This window comes from Apium graveolens, chromosome 5 (genome assembly GCF_009905375.1).
Source record: "Apium graveolens cultivar Ventura chromosome 5, ASM990537v1, whole genome shotgun sequence".
Lineage (NCBI taxonomy): Eukaryota > Viridiplantae > Streptophyta > Magnoliopsida > Apiales > Apiaceae > Apium > Apium graveolens.
Genome location: NC_133651.1, coordinates 11,281,006 through 11,301,382, shown reverse-complemented (window position 1 = coordinate 11,301,382; position 20,377 = coordinate 11,281,006). Strand labels below are relative to the sequence as shown.

General features: G+C 33.2%; 4 protein-coding genes across 4 annotated transcripts; 2 read left to right on the top strand and 2 right to left on the bottom strand.

Moving 5' to 3' along the window:
• Positions 1–531: 531 nt before the first annotated feature.
• LOC141723378 (protein C2-DOMAIN ABA-RELATED 4-like) lies at positions 532–2,684 on the top strand. The gene is made up of 3 exons (XM_074525163.1): positions 532–763; positions 944–1,039; positions 2,138–2,684. The coding sequence occupies exons 1-3, from the start codon at positions 653–655 to the stop codon at positions 2,426–2,428; spliced, it is 498 nt and encodes a 165-aa protein (XP_074381264.1). The 5' UTR covers positions 532–652; the 3' UTR covers positions 2,429–2,684.
• Positions 2,685–4,853: 2,169 nt separating this feature from the next.
• LOC141661384 (putative calcium-binding protein CML23) lies at positions 4,854–5,691 on the bottom strand. The gene has a single exon (XM_074468388.1). The coding sequence runs from the start codon at positions 5,602–5,604 to the stop codon at positions 5,176–5,178; it is 429 nt and encodes a 142-aa protein (XP_074324489.1). The 5' UTR covers positions 5,605–5,691; the 3' UTR covers positions 4,854–5,175.
• A 5,692-nt stretch (positions 5,692–11,383) lies between these two features.
• On the top strand, positions 11,384–11,859 carry LOC141661435 (polcalcin Bra n 2-like). The gene has a single exon (XM_074468444.1). The coding sequence runs from the start codon at positions 11,443–11,445 to the stop codon at positions 11,689–11,691; it is 249 nt and encodes an 82-aa protein (XP_074324545.1). The 5' UTR covers positions 11,384–11,442; the 3' UTR covers positions 11,692–11,859.
• Positions 11,860–13,003: 1,144 nt separating this feature from the next.
• On the bottom strand, positions 13,004–16,216 carry LOC141723377 (pto-interacting protein 1-like). Its single transcript, XM_074525162.1, has 6 exons — positions 15,296–16,216; positions 14,917–15,174; positions 14,643–14,815; positions 14,444–14,523; positions 14,198–14,345; positions 13,004–13,530 (listed from the first exon to the last, which is right to left on the bottom strand). Exons 1-6 carry the CDS (start codon positions 15,819–15,821, stop codon positions 13,180–13,182), a joined length of 1,536 nt encoding a protein of 511 aa, XP_074381263.1. The 5' UTR covers positions 15,822–16,216; the 3' UTR covers positions 13,004–13,179.
• Between the last annotated feature and the right edge of the window lie 4,161 nt (positions 16,217–20,377).

The window sequence follows — 20,377 nt, the reverse complement described above, 5'->3', positions numbered from 1 at the left end:
AACCGCTCCAGATAGTTCGGTTACGATTAATATGTGGAATCCGAACTGAACCGACATACACGGTTTGATAACGATTTTCGGTTAAAAATGACCTGAACCGACCATGCACACCTCTAATTCAAGTTACTTAATTGTTCTTAAAATTCATTTTGTATAATACTACAGAACGGCTAAAATAAACAATTATTACAGAATTTTTTTTCAACGAAGCTAAATATTAAATTTTGATCTAATAAAAAAATTGAAAAAATAGGAAGTACAGTTTTAGAAATTTTCATTTTAACCTTTTTTAATCGAAAATAATAAAACCTTTACAATAGTCGGTGAATTACCGATGATGCGGGACAGAGATAGTCAAGTTTTTCTTGTACGAGTCTAGTGTTAAAACTGATTTGAAGTGATTAACAGACGAATCACAACAAAAAGGCAGGCCCGTTTATTTGAAAAAGTATATTGACGCGTGAAAACAGGCATGATTACATACTCTCCAACATTATAAAAAGACCACCTCTGCACTGTCCTGAAGCTTGGACTTCAGAATCATCTCTCTCTCTCTCTCTCTCTCTCTCTCTCTCTCTCTCTCTCTCTCTCTCTCTCGCTCTCTCCCTCTCTCTCTCTCTCTCTCCCTCTCTCTGTATCACATATACACAGAATGGAGCACTTGCTGGGCCTTCTTAGAGTTCGGATTAAACGAGGTGTAAACTTAGCTATCAGAGATACCAGGAGCAGTGATCCCTACGTCATTCTAAGAATGGGAAAACAGGTATATAAACAACCCCCTTTCATCTCATTTTTATAATCTTGGATTCTTTAATATTTTTCTGAAAACCTGGATTTTCAGCTGTTTAGTTGTTAATTTAAGTAATTGACTACCAAAATTCTTAATTTCATTGATGATGTGACCTTTTTATTCCATGTAATTCGTGGTTCTTTGTACTTGCAGAAGTTAAAGACTCGTGTGGTGAAGAAGAATCTCAATCCAGAGTGGAATGAAGACTTGACACTTTCTATTTCAGATGCTAATATTCCTGTTAAGCTAGTAAGTCTTTTAACTCTTCACAGTTTCTTAGTTTTTGTAGATTATTCTTGAATATTGTTATGTTGGAATGGGATTATGTTGATTTGCTAATTCTCCGAAAATCGTAGGTAATGTTTCTTTCGAGGGAGTAGAATCCCGGACTATAACCTTATTTTCTCCAATTTTAAATATTATCATGCCATAACTAGATTATAATCATCTTTTTGGTTCATTTTATCGGGTTATAGCACCTTCTTTCTATTGGCATTATAATCCCATTGCAATGAACTAAGAAAGATGATTTAAATTTTGTTATGTGGGATAGTAGTGCTTTAATTTTAGAGTAAGTAAGGTCGTAACCCGGGGACCCCTTTGAACAAACATTGCCATAAGTTTTTAATGAGGAACTTGAGTATGGGACTAGAGATGTCCGCTTTAAAACGATGTTAAGTTACCAAAATTATTGGGGTTATTAGCTTCAAACTCAAACCCTTTAATTTGATACCAATTTAATGCCAAATTTATGAAATTACCCATCTTAAAAGTATGTAATAAGGCTACAGCCTTCTCTTTTTGACAACGCGAGCTTAAGTTAATATATATGGGAATTTAGTTGAAGGTAAATGGAATAGTCTAAAACTTAGTGATATCTATGCAATGAGATGTTGAAGTAAATCTGTTTGCTATAGCTAAACTAGTGATAATTCAAGTATATCTGATCTAATATACCTTGAGTCCCTAGTTTTCATTGTAAGTAGATCTAATTGAATATAATTATACAGTGTATTTGTGAGAATATGCAGGTTAAGTTGAAGTTGGTTCTGGTGATGGTGATAGCTATATGTAAAATTGTAAATTACCTAGAAGTTCTTTTGTTTAATTGTCCATAAAGGCGCAGGAAATACTGCTGCTTATTAAAGAAATTAGCTACTAGTTCCTCTTCCTCCACGAGCAAAGCTAAACCGGAAGTAAATCTATGTTAAAAAAATTGATGAGAGCAATAAGCTAGTCCATTATCCACACTGTTAAAGTCTTACAGACGTCCTAGTACCAGTTTTTAATTATTACTATTACTTAAGTAAATTGTTTCTAACACCAGTATCTCGAACATAATTGAAGGTAGTGTATGACAAGGATACATTCTCTCTTGACGACAAAATGGGAGATGCAGAATTTGAGATCAAAACATTTGTGGAAGTTGTAAGGATGCGACTAGAAGACCCCCCTGAAGGAACTATAGTCACCAGAGTAAAACCAAGCAGGGACAACTGCTTGTCTGAAGAGAGCTCCATTGTCTGGACAAATGGGAAGATTGTCCAGAACATGTTTCTTAGACTGCGAAACGTAGAATGTGGTGAAGTTGAACTACAACTGGAATGGATAGACATTCCTGGATCAACCGCCCTGTAAGTCAATTGATAATTCGCTTGGCGCAACATTATCATCTAGAACAGTATGTTATGGTATTCATGCTTTCATTAGTAGTTGGTGATGATGTAAATCATCTGTAATGCCATAATGGTGGATATTAGGTAGGTTGCCCGGATGTTTAGTTATACTATAGAAGAATGTTTCGGGATTTTTTTTAATGACATTGTATTTGTTGTATTGGGTGAGTTTGCTAGTAACTATTAAAGAAATCGAAGAGCTATCTTTGCTGGTGGAATCTGCCTGTTTGGTTATATTTTAGTAAACTTAGGTGCTTTTAGCTTCTCTTGGTGTACTATATAAACAGGGTCAATTGAGTTGGTTAATGACAACCTGGAGTATTTTGGCCCCTGGGAACTCAGAAAAAATCAGGAAATCCCTACATCTCATAACATTGGCGATGTCCTCTTCAAAATTATATTGTGTGCCAGGTTGGAATGTATCCGTCTCCCTACAAGAGAAACACTATCAGCTTGACTCGCCATTCCTTACATTCATGGTATAAATCTCACAATTGCCCTGTCCCCCGATTAATTATGCTGAATTAAAAGTCTCAGAGGAGCTCCTTATACAGACAGGCATTCCTTTTTCCGATAGCCCCCAACCCCTTGTCATGGAGAGAAAAGAATCTGCAGGTTGTAATGTTGAGGACAGACTCCACTTTCTTTCTAAATGAATGTTGTTTGTGTACAACTGATATCAGCAGTAACTTTCTTTCGAATCACATTTGAGATTGGTTAAGATTCTTCCAATTCTTTCAAAACTTCTTCCCTATACAAGCTTGTTTTTCATCATAAACAAAACTCTAATCTCCAGATAAACAACAACCTCAGCTAATATATCATTTCTATTCGGGCTGCTTTCTGAGGATCTTTTGTACACATTTTGGTGTCATATAATATCTAGTTTGTGTACCTAGTTTTGGTACAACATGCTCTAACAACTAAAACAAATGTGTGTATGCGCACCTACCGGTAGGTTTTTTCAGCATAATGCAGGCAACTACTCTACTAACAAGGTCAGTATGTTGCTGAACTAGTTAGCTCGGCAACATGTTCATCATTTGATTTAGAATCTTCACTTTGATTAATTTTATTTTTTATTCCTCCTACTATATATCTTTGACAAAGATCAAATTGACTTTACATTTTATCATATAATGTACACTTGAATCAAAATAATATCACAAATATGAAAAAATATTTTCATACATCTACCAGCTTTGACTGCCGAATCATATAAATCATAAATTAATTTAAAACAATCGAAGTCAAAATTTAGTTCAAAAATTATCCTTTCAAGTAAATGAATATATAGGAACATCGAAAGTAAATATATTTGAAAGACTTTGAGCCTGAGCACAAGTTTTAAACGCAGCAGCAATGGAGTGGTCAGTGTTCTTTCGAAGACTTTGATCTGTATCTTAAAACATTGAAATCGTGTAGGGGACGGAGATGAAAGCTTTCATCCGGTATATACGAAAACTCCTCAAGTATATAACTCCTTAAATTACGTAAGTCTCCTTGACTGGTCATAAATTTCGTACTTGACAAGCTATCGTCAGTTTTTGCCTGTTACATCTTTGTCCTCGTGCTGTTTATACATGCAGGATGTAATTTTTCGCATCTTTGACTAAGCCTTTAAAAGATTCAATTTCTCAAGCAATAGAGTGACGTTGAAGAAAATTTGTTGTTTTCGTTTTAAAAAAAAACGTATATTTTATCGTTTTATATCTTTGATGTGCAATATTATGAAATAACAAGCAATAGATGTAATCAGCTATCCATTAAAAATTTTCACAAATGGATTAAAATTTGAACATAAAAAATTGATGTGAATGCAAGTTCATTCATGTCACTCTATCCGCGTTCGATATAATAGATAAATAATTTTTAGCATATTCGAGAAGAGACGATATTTGAATTCAAAATATATTTGGGCGAGCTTTGAACACTTTTTTGCAAATCTGCATTCTGCATAGTACAGTGCCGGAGCTAGGGACGGCAATTCTAACCAAATTTTGAGTAAAACCAGGCAAGACTTGAGAGTGTTTCTCTAACTTGGATAGACAATTTGACAGTGATAAATAAAGCGAAAACGCGTTTTGTCTATCAAAATTCAAACTAAAACGCAAAGAATAAATACTACAGTCTACAGCTAGTAGAACTACTGCACTCCACCTTTGCAAGTTTATCACGAGATTACTCTGATAATTCACAGAAGAAGCGTGAACTTTATTCCAGAGCATCTCCACATACCACATGTCTCACCATGCTAATTTTTCATAATTTTTATCCAAACCAATGTAAAATAGGACAAATTAAACAAATTCGTTGAATCACTCTCAAATTTACGATATTTTAAAATCATTATGCCACATTCGGTTGCACGAAGTTAAATTTACAATATATCAAAATAATTAGGTCGATTCGCGATATGCAATAAAATTTTACTGAGTAGAGAAGTTATTCCCGTAAATACATGTCATAAACCTAGCAGCAGTTAATTCTATTAAAATCATAGTCAATAATACGTGACATAGTAGGCGACTAGGCGGTTACTTTTGATGCTTAATCCACTACACCGTGAACAGTTCTATTCCTAAACCTTAGGGCTAATCAAAACAGATAACGTTACAGTACTAATTCTGGATAATCATATACAACTTGAAGCAATTTAAATTCTAAGCCTATTTCTCAGTGGAATTAAACTGAAAAACAAACGTAATTTTAACGCTTACTATTCATCATCTTCTTAAACTCTTCAAAGTTAACGGCGCCATCACCGTCAACATCAACGGCGCTAATCATCTTCTCGCAATCTCTCATCGTGCACTTCTGTCCCAAACTCTTCAACGTGTAATGCAATTCACTCACGGAGATGACTCCGTTCTTATCGCGGTCGTACACGTCGAAAGCGTCGCGTAACTCCTTGTTAACGGCGCTGTCATCGCCGGAGCTCGCGAGATGAAAAGTAGCGAACTCGTTGAGGTCGATGAAACCGTCGCCGTCGGAATCAATCTCGGACATTATGCTAGCGATCTCCTTAGGAGAAGCGTCGGTACCGAGAGTGAGGAGAATTGAACGGAGCTCCGACGCGTCGATTTTGCCGTCGCCGTTAGAATCGAAGTCGTTGAACACCTTCTTAACGTCTTCCATGTCGTCTAGTGTGTGTAATTGAGAGAGTTGTGTTGATTTGATAAGAGAGTGTCTTGGGGAATAGAATAGAATATATAGGATGTGTAGAGTGGGGAATTTAGAATACGAATTTGAAACTAATTATATTTGGGTAGCGCGTTTGAGGGATTCAGTTATGGACAATTGGGGCTTATTTTGGTTTTGGGCCAGCCCATGCCCTAGATGGACCATTGTAAATTGGCAACAGAATATATATTGTTACCAAAAAAATTGTAAAACAAATAATTTCTGTGCTAGTGGAAAAGTATTCATGGCAAGTAAAACGAAAACAAAAGATAAATTCTGTGAACGTTGTTACTTATCATAAATAGAAACAAATAAAATTAATAAATCTTAAGATATGGCATGGGACCATGTTTACAAATTTCGGAAATAAGAATTGTTTGATTGAAGTATTTAACGGAGATTTTTGAAGTCTCGGTTGATTTATCGGTGATTTAGCAAATTGATTAAATATTTTAGATTAATTTATCGATTTTTTTAAAAAAAATATGCCGATTTCTATAAAAGAGATTTAGCAAATTAATTAAATATATTTTTTTTATCAATTTATCAGAAATTTTTGAAAAATATGATTGATTTCTATAAAAGAGCATAGGACAGGCCATTTGATACAAATTTAGCATGCTATACTTCAAAAGCTAAAGATCCTTGTCCATGTTCACCAGGTCTTAAATTGTTTGATTTTTTTTTTTTTTTTTTGACTTCAATAGGTAACGTCTCTGCAAAGGCTAAAAAATTGATGTCAGTTATGATGAAACTAATTATAATTTTAGGGAGCTGGTGATGCAATTATTCGCAAGTTGTACCATTCAAATCCAATATTGCTCTTTGTCCGAGGATCGATTCATTTAGCGGTCAACGGAAACACTTGCTCTAAAAATAAAAAATAGTGGTTTCTTTTATTAAAATTAGCTTATAATAAGGTAATGGACGGTTTTTTAAAATTTACATTTTTAATTTTTAAAATTTTTAAAATTTATATTTAAATTTTTTAATGTATATATATCATTTTTTAAATCACACACACACATATATATATATCGTTATTTCTGACATTATTGCAATATTGTTTTATTTTTGATAATATGTTGTAATATTATTGCAACAAATATGTATATATTTGAGAAATATGCAGATAAGGAATTGAATTACAACTATATTATATATTGTATAATATTTAATCATATTTTATCTGTTATTGTATTATTGTGTTATATTTTGGTGTTTGAATATGAGTAGAAAAATGTAAATCTTTTATATTTATATCTCTAATCATATTTTGTAAATAGAATTGTATTAGGACATTATATCTATTGTAATATCATTGTATCATATTTTGTGTTTGAATTGTAGCATAAAATGTAATTCTTATATACTCCCTCCATCCCTTTCAATTGTTTACGTTTTTTTAGAGAGTGTCCGACACGCATTTTAAGGTGCATATAAAATATAGTTATGTAATTTTTTTTTAATTTTGTTTTTCTGAATAAAAATTAAAACATTCAACTTTTATTCAAAAAAAGAAAATTGTAAAAATAAGTTACATAACTATACTTTTTACGCACCTTAAAATGCGTGCCGGACACTTTCTAAAAAATGTAAACAATTAGAAGGGACTGAGGGAGTATCTGTCATGGGTTAAATCTCTAATTATATTCAATATAGAATTGTATTAGAATATTATATCGTAATTGGTGTTTGATTTGTATTAGAATAATGTAATCATTTTCTATTTATGATTATATTGACAACATACTTATTATAATAAAACATAAATCTTAACCGCCTATTTTTAATTATATAATATTAACCGTTGAGATTATTTTAGTGATATATGACCAAAATTTTAGATAAAAAGTATCTTACGTTATTTATATATAAACGATATTTTTAAAATATAAATATGTTATTTTATAGGGAAAGAATGTCCATAATACCCCATTTTCCAGCCCCAACTGCCCAAAATACCCAGATACGCGCGGACTGCCCAAAATACCGACGGATTACGCATTACATTACTGCGTATACAACCTCCAGTTTTTTTTTGTAAAGGATACGCATGTGTGCTATGCGTATTCACTTTTTTGAAAAACAAGGAATACGCATTTCACACATGCGTATTCCCTAAAAACAAAAAAATGAATACGCATTTCACATATGCGTATACTTTATAAATTTTAAAAAAATGAAATTCGCATGTTGTACATGCGTATTTAACACGTAATTTGGACACTCCGTCCCCCCAAATGGTATTTTGGGTATTAAGCCCTTAAATGGTGGATATTTTGATTTTTCACCCTTTTATAGGATGTCCCACTGAAAGAGGTTAAGTATCCTATAATTTAATAATTTTTTCATAATTTGAGCCATATTTAATTTTTATTTATAGTTATATGATGGAGATTAAATAATTAAAATTTTAATTTTTAGCGCTCAGTGAAAAAAAGAAAAAAAAATTAAATTTCTACCGTCAACTCATAACATACTCGCATGTTCCCCGAGATATTATAGTCTCAACCGCCACTGTCCTTATCACTAGTGATTCAGATGGTAAGGCAGCCATCGTTTGTCTTAGTTTTGTGCTCCATGAGAAGACAAGTTTTCTTAGATTACTGCCTCGGCTTTTCGCTTTCTGATAAGCGCACATTTTATATTTTGTTTCACTATTCCGTTTGACGCTGCATGTAGACAATTGCTTTTAGGTTGTGGTAGTAATCAGTGTCCTAATGCAATTTAGGTGTATGTTAAATGAATTTATTCACTTCACAGGAATTTAAGTACAAATGCTTTAAGGATTATAGGCTGATGTTGTGGTGCCTTCAAGCTGAGATGCTTCTGTCGTAGCTGGAGTATTATCACAATTTACCTCTGTTTATTCATTGCTTTAGGAATTGAATTCCGGCTATTAAGGCATTCATCGTAATTACTGCTGAATTATGTGTTCTTTTGTTATTCTGTTGAAGAAATTGTGCTGCAACTTTTTTTTAATGGAGACATCTCTTCCCTTTTGTGCTTTTACAAGTTGTTTGAGGTAATATTATCAATCCTGTAGGTCTATACACAGGGGTAGAACAATCGAAAGTGCATTGATTTACCATTTTATTATCATAATGTTCCAAAGTATGTGAGTTTTGGTCCTTGCCTGTACTCAGGATCTCCCCCTAAATTCTTATATAAATTCACTCGACTGTTGCTTATCAAAAAGAGTCTACGGTAATTTGCCTCGTTACCTTGGGACCAACTGACTATTACCTTTGAAGTATGTACAAATCTTTAAGTATTGGTTTATCGAGTTGGACTTGATTCATTTGGGAGTCTAAAGCTCGATTTAACAAATAAGAACCTGCTGTTCACCCACTTGATTAGGTACAATGAGGTTTACAGATCATGGATTTCACAGCGACTGCAACATTGAGAAATTGTAAAGATCGCCTTTCTAAGAAGTCATGCACGAAGCCTTGAATTGAATGTGGAATTCAAGGACACTATATCTGAAATTAACAGGTATCGCGTGATATATATTTTATCCGTCGAAGTTATCATTTATTACAGTATTTGTACTGCATGTTATTGCATTACTGAGTAATAGTTTACTTGTCAGAAATGCTTGATGCATCAATATTTGTCTAGTACTCGATGAAGCATGTTATATAGTTACTTTGTTCTGTCTGTACTTTTTAGTTCCAGTTTTGAGTTTCCATCCTATTCAAATTTCAACTATGGATACTTTTAAGTTCCAGTTTCCATCCTATTCAAATTTCAACTACTGATAGATCTGGCTCATCAAATAAAGATGCTCCAGTGAGGGATCCTCTCAAATATTCCAACGCCTGAGGTGCGCTGACCCTGACGGAGAGTGGTGCAATTTTAGCATTGATAAAGCTGTGCTAAATGTCATGCTGGAGTCAGTGGCATTGGCTTTCGTCAACACTTTGATCATATCAACCTTTAAAATCCCATAAAAATTGTGAGTTGCTGAAGACATCAGGCGCTAATCATCTAAATGTTTTTTGAACCGTTTAGGATTTAGATAGCTAATGATTCAGATGGCTATAGATATAGCATACTATACAAAGGTAAGACCGCCATCTTTTGTGTTGGTCTTCTCGCGAACCATCTTTGTATGCTGAATTTCTGTACTTTAAGGTCCTGTTTATGGGCAACATTGAGTCATTGACCATGCTGCAACTTTTTTTTAATGGAGACATTTCATCCTTATGGGCTTTTACATGCTAAGGTAATACTATCAATCCTGTAGGTCTAAACATATGGGTAGAACAATTGAAAGTGCATTAATTTACCATTTTATCACCAGCATGTTCCAAAATATATCAGTTTTGGTCCTCGCCTGTACTCAGGATCTCCCCCTAAATTCTTATATAGATCACTCTACTCTCGCTTATCAAAAAGAGTCTACGGTAATTTGCCTTGTTACCTTGGGGCTAACCGACTATTGGGGTTAACTCGACTATTGCTCATCTTTCAGTATTGGTTTTATCGAGTTGGACTTGATTCATTTGAGCGTCTAAAGCTCAATTTAACAAGTTAATATCTGCTATTCTCCCACTTAATTAGGTAAAAGGAAGTTTACAGATTATGGATTTCAAAGAAACTTCAACATTGAGAGATTGTAAAGGTCAGGAGAATTCAATTTCTTCAGTTTTTTGTTTATAATTCTACAATGGATATGTAGTAATCTCTGAATAGATTAAAAAGCCTAAATATGGACCTCTCCTTTCTAAAGAGTCGTGCATGAAGCCTTGAATTAGATGTGGAATTCAAGGTATTTAAAAAATCAACAGATACAGCGTGATATATATAATCTGTCTAGGCATGAAGCATGTTATTGCATTACTGAGAACTAGTTTACTTGTCACAAATGCTTGAAGCATCAATATTACTCTAGTACTCCATGAAGCAACTTATTCCGTTACTTTATTCTGTCTGTACTTTTAGGTTCCAGTTTCCATCCTATTCAAATTTTAACTACCGATACCTTGTTCCAGTTCCCATCCTATTAAAACTTTAATGGATAGATATGGCTCATCAAAGAAAGAGAGTCCACTGAGGGATACTCTCAAATTTTCTAACGCCTGAGGTGCGCTGACGCTGATGGACAGTGGTGCAATTCCAGCATTGGCGACTAGCTGTGCTGAATGTCATGCTGGAGTCTGGCATTGGCTTTCGTCTGGCATTTTGATCATATCAACCTTCGAAATCCCATAAAAATAGTCAATTGCTGAAGTCATTGCTGCTTATGTTGATCAAGTGAAGAAGAATACTTGGTAACATTTACCACTGCTCTGTTGGTGTATGGTCTGTGAATTTGACACTCACACTAACTAGCCTGTACGATCTGGTCATTCGGCCTACGTTCACGTTCTCCAGGAGACATTGTAAAAAAAATAGCCCCTGTTGAACTATTTTTGTTAATAACAATGGTTGGGCATTATTAATTCTATAGGATTCAAAATTTCTCCAACTTTCTGACACTGTGAGTTTAATTTTCTTAATTAGAAGCAGACATGTTTTACTAGATGTGAATCCATGTGGCTTACATTTAATCCCTCTCCTGCGGTTAAGGAAGCAACAGTACAACTCCTAATAATAGTATGAAGCAGTGAGTAAGTTTTGTTTTCTCTAGGTGATCCACCTTATTTTATCCCTGATCTTAAGGACGACCATACATGTCCAATACTAATTAGTCTTTATAAGCCATTGTCTCCAATCAAAAAAAATCTTCAAAACAAAATCCCATCGAAATTAATAGTGGTATTACAAATTTATTTGGCAGAAATGGGTGATGCAGACGCAGCAGAGCACGAGAGAATCTTCAAGAAGTTTGACGCCAATGGGGACGGGAAGATATCATCAACGGAGCTGGGAGACGCGTTGAAAAACCTAGGCAATGTTACATCAGATGAAGTTAAGAGAATGATGTCTGAAATTGATACTGATGGTGATGGTTACATTTCATACGAGGAGTTCACAGATTTCGCCAAAGCCAACAAGGGTCTAATGAAAGATGTTGCCAAGGTCTTCTAGATTCTCGCTAAAACTGTTTTGTTTTTCTTACTATCATGCTCATACAATATGTATTGACAAAATAGTGTTTCAAATTTTAATTTTTGGTATCCTGCATGGGTATGCTTGTAATTGTGTAGACATGAGATTTCTTATAATAAAATTTTCTTACATGGTTTACAATGTGTATCCTTTTTCTAATAATCAACACACTCACACGTGCATCTTGGGGGCGTTTGGAGGGTGATTAACGGATCCGATTAACGGGAATCAGAATTTCAACCCCTTTGAATTAGTAATTTTGGTATGTGGAATGAGAATCTCATTCTCTCCGGATAAATCATACTCTACTCCCCTATTGAAATTCCATTTCATTGTCATTCACATTTATCTTATTCTCGTTCCGGAATCTGATTCTCAACCACCATCTAAATGCCCCTTGTCATTAACAAGATTTGAATAGTCGACACTCGACACCACCATCTAAACGTCCCCTTACCATTAACAAGATTCGAATAGTCTCGACATCTCCTAAGTGGAAGGAGCATGGCACCGGTAGACCAAGAGGTAACCAGTAATTTACAAATGAGCATCTCTGGGTTGATTAGTTTATTGGTTGGTTTAGATCTTATAGCTACTAGTGTTGGTCACAACTCATAAGTGGTTGTCACTGTGCTGAACAATATCTCACTGTAGGGAAGTTTCTAAAACCACGTGGTTTGTCATGACCACGAGTCCTTGACTGTATATGCATAAAATACTACTATTCCTGGGCTGCTGGCTCATGGAATCAGTTCTTTTCTTGTGTTTATAGATCTGAAAAGGATGGACCAACACTTTCTATTTTATAATGAGAGGATAGCGGTTGAAGCATCTCAATCAAAGAAACTGAGATTTTTAGAAAAGAACAAACCATAACAAAACATGCAGTCGTGCTACTTTTCATGATAAATAATTATATTACAGGAACAACAAATACGTATGTAGCCAACAACTATTTTACCTATCTTCTCATTGTGCCTCTAGGTTCAAATTAATATATAACTTTGGATAAGACTTCGTACATCATCGTAACCTTCTCAATAAAGAAATTCAATTCTAGTGAACAAGACCAGCAAAAGCCCTGTGCAGTTCTACCCTACTACTTATGAATCTGCATTCTCCCCATGCCCTTCATCTACGTCGGACAAGCGAAATATACAATATCACAAATGGAGACTGCCACTTCACCAGAAGTATACGACTTTTCACCGTGCATTGATAAATCGTAGATTTATTGATTTACATAATGCAGTACATAAATTAAATAGCTGAAGTTAATAACAATAAAAACTACCACAATGGTAATGTAATTTTCTCTGTAAAAGCATTAAAATGTATGTACATGCATATCTGATTGCTCAACACACTACCAGCTGTACTATACACATTTTATAAAACCTTGCAATTTTACAAAATATAATTTCACAAGCAAAATGTTAATAATATGGTTAGGAGATTTGTATCCCATCAATCCCAAAGATAACCTAAGTGCTCGTCATTCTCAACTTCTGAAACTCCTAGCATTGCCAAGGCTAAATGGTCCTTAATATCACTTCTAGACTGTTGTAACGGAGTGTAACAGTCGGTAACAGAACCATTACCTGGAAAACTGGAATTCTTCTTGTTAGATGGGTTGGGTTCTACTTCTTTCAATATTGAAATAATTTCATTGATGTTAGATCTCCGAGATTCTTCATTAGCTATACAAGCAGCTGCAGCTTGGACCATCCGACTTATTTGTTTGAAGTTTTTCTGAGTAAACTTTATATTCGGATCAATTAGTTTCTCGATTGCTCCTTGCTGCAGAAGTGGCTTTGCCTGCAACAAATGTAAACATACATTTTTATACAGTACCAATATATATAACTATATATCCTCATAAATTTGAACAAGACGCGGCCCCCTACCCTTGCAAAAAAGATTATACCTGCAATGAAATTTGGATATGACATAGCAAGAACGTACATACGACTACTACATCAGCATAGAAGATGATTTAGTTTGACATCAATTTTTGGTGTTAAATCGCTCTTAAGATATGATTCAAGGAAGTCAGGTAAAATACAACTATAGTATCTAAGTCTTGGTCAGTATAGTGCACAGGCAGTAACCTAACAAAATTTTGAGTGAGCAACTGAACAGAGGACTTATATTTTTGGTCTAAAACTTGTGATCATGCTAACTGAAAGTTTTTCACTGTTATCAAAAGTGGACTTATGATTTGTCATTAGATCGAATATATATGTCACTGCCGGACAAAATGAAGTATCAGTCGTATGCACAAAAGTCTGCTAAGAATCTAGTTCAAGTTCATGAGTTCGTCTATGTTCTTATCTCTCAGCAATAGTTATTACTCCAATGTTCACCTTAGAATTTTAGAGCAAACAACTATATTCAGTAGCTTTAGCGATAATAACTTAGCAACAAAAAAAAGTCAACTAATAACAAATTAAAAAAAATGAACTAGTAACGTCTAGTAACCTACCCATGAAATCAAGTTTCCATCTCCTGATTCTGTTCTTGTTTCAATTGGCTTCCTCCCAGTTAGTAATTCCAGAAGAACCACACCGAAAGCATAAACATCAGTTTTGTCTGATATTTTCCCATGTTGAAAATACTCAGGAGCCAAATACCTGCATATGAGATTTTCAAGCTCCATAAACGGGGATGTGCTAAAAAAATTAAAGGAATTCTCAATTCATCCGATGTTATAGGTAGCAGAGATCAATACCCAAATGTTCCTTTAACAGTTTTGCAAAGAAAAGGGACAGAAGGTGCTTCAGTCCATGTAGCTAATCCAAAGTCACACAACTGCAGAATCATTTAAAGTATTAAGATTAACATTTAAATCAATCATCTAATCTGTTCCTTCTATGAAATCAATATTAACTACAATGTAAGAATTTTACTAAACAAAGCTCATCTCTCACCTTGGGGTTTTTATTGGAAGAGAGAAGAATGTTCGAGGGCTTAATGTCTCTATGAACTACACATCTATGAGTTCCATTATGTAAATACCCAATGGCCTCTGCGATTCCTGTAGCAACTTTATACCTCACAGACCAGGGAAGTGAACAACCGCCCTTTACACCCTTCTTCTTTTCTGCAATAAAACCCACAATTATTATATACACACAATTCAATAAGATAGAGTTTGAAGTTATCAAGATGGATAAAACAACAAATAAGACTTAGAAACCATACCATGCAAATATCTCTCTAGGCTTCCACCAGATACATACTTGTACACCAAAAACAAGCCCTCATCCGGATCAACACAAAATCCGACAAGAGGAACAATTAAGGGATTATGGAGAGAACTAGCGATCATCAGCTCCCTACAAAATGCTTTCGAGGACTCTTTATCTTCTTTATCTAGTCGCTTAACCGCGACAGTAGTCCTCAAGAATCCAACTTTTCCTCTAAAAACATAGCTCAATGCACCTCTACCCAAAACTCTACCTACTCAATTCAAAACAACCAATCACAGTAAAAACCATATGTATTCCGAAACAGAAAACAACCTATTGCATAAGTATATGCTTAAATTTAAACATATAATTTATAGAGTGTATTTATGTACCTTTGGAAAAATTATGAGTAGAATGTAAAAGTTCATCATAAGTGAATCTAACAAGGGTATGGACCACAGGAGATATAGTCCTCTCCAATGACTCAATCCTACTCCATTTTAGTTCTCGAGATCCAGATTCAATCAAACCATTATCCAAATTCACCATTAAAACAGTAGAAGAGCAAGAATTATTAGCATTCATTGATTCAAGTTCAACCTGTGAGCAAAAACTGAACCTGAATGAAGAATGAGGATCAGCATTTGTCAATTCAGGGCCTGTTTCAGCAAGCAACCAAGCCTTATTATGCTCACCATTCTTGACATTCTTGTCATGTTCTAGTCTATTAGAAGCTGGAATAAAACAAGAAAGCCCAAATTCCCAAATCATTTTTTGAAGCAAAGTCTTGATTTTTAGGCCTTTCAGCTCATTAAACTTGGAGGGCTTTTTATCATCATTTTCACTAGTAGCCACTGGAGTATTTGAAGATGGGGAGTCTTGTGAAATGGCACAAGTGGTGCATTGGGAAAACCCCATTTGAGTAGATCTCTATAAGGGCACAGAAATTCAGGAGAGAAAGAGATACAAGAAAGGAAGAAAAAGAAAAAGGTGAGAACTTTGCTTGGATTTGAGGAGAGAATTTGTTAATAGATAAAGGAGAGGGCTTTGGAGTAAATTGTAGATACATATATTATATGTATAGTTGGAATAGATTAATGATGTACACTACTAATATTTAGTAATGGTGGAAGGTGAGAATGCATGAGAGAGAGAAAGAGGGAGGGAGGGAGAGAGAGATGGGGAGGGGAGAGAGAGAGAGAGAGAGAGAGAGAGAGAGAGATGGTCCAGGGTACAAAGTGAATATATATGTATCTGTGTGTAAGGGGAGAGACAGGGAGTGAGGGGAAATAAGATTCTTTCTTTGGTGTGAATGGTTAAGAAGACACAAGAACAGCAAGGGGGGAGTTTATTACATACAATTTCGATTTAAAATATTCTAAGAGGCTAAAATGTTCTTTTGGGTTTGAAATTCAGGGATAAATGATTGTATTATAATTGTTAAGGGGGTTATGAAATTAAACTGATTGTACATGCATTATGATAAGGAAAAGGGAGATGTTCATGGCCCATTAAAGTTTATGAGTAATTATGAGGTATAATTACGTCCCTACTAAGATATTCGAGATATTTGAAATTTATAATATTATTAGCAATTAACACAAAAAAAATCCAACTTTGGTTGTTTGGCTTTTCTAATGAAAACATATCATGATTTTGTAATTGATTTGAATAATTTACTTATATTTTTAAATTATTTGAATTATTTAGTTTATTATACCTTGTAGGTTTTTGAAAATATTTAAATAAAAAAGTGAAAGAAATTTGACTAGAATGTAATTTAATTGAAAATTGAAATTATAGTTGTTCAGTCACAATTGAAAAAATCAGTCACTCCTATATTTTTATAATTTATGATATTTTTTTAAAGGAAATATTTGACAAACTTATATAACCAACACCTCAAGTACTAGGTAAGAGTTCAAACCAAAGATTTATTACATGCAATATTCAATGGGGGAATATAGTTGTTCGGTAAGCAGCCCAGTAACCTACACTCTTCCTGTGCCAGCTCTTCTCATCCTTCTTCAACTACCAACGTTGACATCAAATGGTTACGCTTACACTTACGGTGTATATTTTCCATTGCAAATTTAATAGCATTCCAATCTCAGGTAAAATACATTACAACTAGAATGAGGTTAAAAAGACCGCATAAGTCCGAAATTTGATCCAATATAAAGAAGATTTCGAAACATTTGATCCTGGAAAAAACCTAATACGTTTTGACCATAAGTAATTCTTGGAGCATCTCCAACGGTATTATTAAAATTGTTAGCTAAAATAATTTGAAATAGAGATTATCTAAAAATTTAGTGTACATGTAAAATTATTTACTTCGATAAAGTTGGATATAATGATTGGCAATATTTTAAAAGTAATATATTATTATTTTTTAGATTGTTATAAATACAATGTATTATTTGAATATGATAATAAATTATGTTTAATTTAATTACAAGTGGTTTTTAGAGATTTAACAAATATAGCCAACATACAGAAATTAACTAAATTTTTAGCTAAACGAATGAACCATTGGAGCAAATAATTTTTTAGATAATATTTAAAATATATATTTATGATATGTTCGACACATTTTTAGTTAAGGTCTCATCCCATCGGAGATGCTCTTACAATTGTGTTTTTTCTTAAAAACTGTTCAGGACCGAAACTGGCAAAATTTTGAATAAAGACAACCAGTAAAAGTCCATATAAAATTTAAATTAAAAAAACCTTTATAAAAAGCTCCCCGACACTGGAAAAATTCAAATAAAATAGTCTGTATTTAAAAAGTTCGTATAAAATTTAAATTTAAAAATTCAAACATTTCAAAGAAACTGGGTAAAAATATATGGCTTTTTCTAATATAAGTTTATCAAATATACATATTTTTAATAATTTTTTTAAAATCTATCTATCCCTCTATATTACGAAAAAAATGCCAAAAATACTCTATTTTACGGTTACAACTGTCCAAAATGTTGATATAAATGTAAAATTAATATAAATCACTACATTGTTAATATAAATAATGAAATTGTAATGATTATAGGTAATAATGATTAATCAATACGTGTACATAAATTAGATACGATTTATACATGAACATTAAATACAATATCATTAATATATAATAATATGGGGTAAAATAGTAATTTCAGTATGAATAAAATGTCTCGGAAACGGCTAGTCGCTTTATTATATATAATAGATATAATAGATGCATGTACATAAATTGGATACACTTAATATATGTGCATTAAATACAATATCATTAATATGTAACAATATGAAGGTAAAATAGTAATTTCCTTCTTTCGACTATCTCGAAACACAAACCACTTACATATATTTTTATGATATTACATTAATTTATTTATTGCTAATCTGAATTTTTTACATCAGACAATAATTGATGTATTACAGAAGTGTTGTTTCTTATTTTTCACATCGGTTTCTAAATGATGTTTTAATATTTCTAATATATCTGTTATTAGTCTAGAAATAGTGTATTATATTGTCTTTCACATCGGTGCAGGTGAACTTAAAATAAAGTGCCAGAATGGTATTAGTATCTTACTACAAAAACCCTTTACAACTTTTTATTTTAGACATCAGTTCGTAACCGTTGTCAATTGACATTTTTCTTGTATTGTTGTTAAAAAATAAAGTGTATTATACATAATAATTTAAATAAAGTATACGAAATATGTTAATGAAAGCGGCATATTCTCAGTCATTGTCTAACCTAATGAGTAATGGTATATCATTCTATGTTACAATTTTTCTATTCTAGGCTTTGACGATTCTGATGATGACTATTTTTTCTAGGCCGAAAACGGATGTATGTACTTATATACACTTCGGTTATAACTTAAATTAGGATGTTTGTGCTACAATTTTTATAAAAATTCGGTGTAATTAATTTCATAAACAAATTACTTGCAATATATTCTAGAAAACATATAACACACTAAGCGAGTTTTTACATACACGTCGTTTCTTTTTTGAAAGTGATGTATAATGTAATATACAGGATATAGCGTGTAATTATTTTTATCAATAAATAATTATTATGTGATTTTTGGGTGAATTATCTGATGATTGGTGTTGATATGTGGATGTTTATATGTGATAAAGTATAGGTATGTTAATTTTATTATGTCCAGAATAAAATAAACATAATTAAGGTATTTTTCTGTTAATTTTTGGACTGTTATATGATTTTATATTGATTTATGAATTTATTAATTATTTTCTGAATAATAACAAAATTATTTTATAAAGCCGGGAATCGTCTAACCTCAAGCGTTTTTACGTTTTTATAACCCGAAACTCTTCCGAAAACTCCTTCATAACCTAATCTGGTAATTCCGGACATTTTCCGTGTTATTACTTTTTCAATCCAAATTACGGTTTGACTCGTGCACGGCCCGACGCAAGATTTTCGATACGATAATCATTTCGGTGAATCAACAAAACCCGCACTCTCAAAAGACGGGATATTATTACATTATTTTCGTATAAAGTGTTTTATAAAAAGCCTGGTTTGGATAATTATCCAATACAGGTACCAAATCAGATCGTTTTTGCAGTTACTTAGCGGCTAAGTAACTAATTTATCGATCCAAAACAATCCAACACGAACCAATATTGCAAAAATATATATAGCCCTTTTATTATTTCATTTTATCTATATAATCATAATCGATTAGTAAAAATATAGAAAATACAGAGAAAAACCCTAAAAACGTTACGTTCTTGAGAATCAAACGTACGAACCAAGGCGTTGTCGAACTCCGATTCAGGCGTGCAATATATCAAATCGAAGCACTCGAAAAGTCCTTTCATAATCAATCAACCATTTTAGTGCCAAAATCAAGAGTAAATGAGGCATAGAAAAGAAAGCCAGTGATCAGTAAATAGAACTGAAGCGTAGAAAAAGAAGGCGAGTGATTGATAAATAGAAGCAAAAGCATAAAAAAGAGAAGGAAAGTGGCTGATGAGTAAAACTGTTAGATAAGTACAAGTAAGTTGGAATCATCCGTTATAAGGCAAGTAATTATGAACCGTTCTTCAAGATATATTACAAATATTTTCGAACTTTCTCATAACATGTTGCTATTATTCAAAATAACTCTTGTTTTATATTGCAAGCGCTTTAAACTATTCAACCTTAAACCCTGATTCTTATTGATCTTGAGCCATAAGCCTTATTCTTCATAAACCAGTGATTGTTGAATTCTCAGATACGAGCCAAACATATACGATACTACTCTACAAATACATATCTACCACATACTGATTTCTGATATTGAATTGCTTGACATACTAACCCTTATTCCTTGTTTAACAGAAGACCAGTCCTTGTAACCCTTGAACCCTTGATCTTCTACTTTCTGATTCTTTCCTTTATTGAAAGCCAATCTTTTTGAATTCCTTGTTATACCTTCATGGTATTGTGAATCACCCTA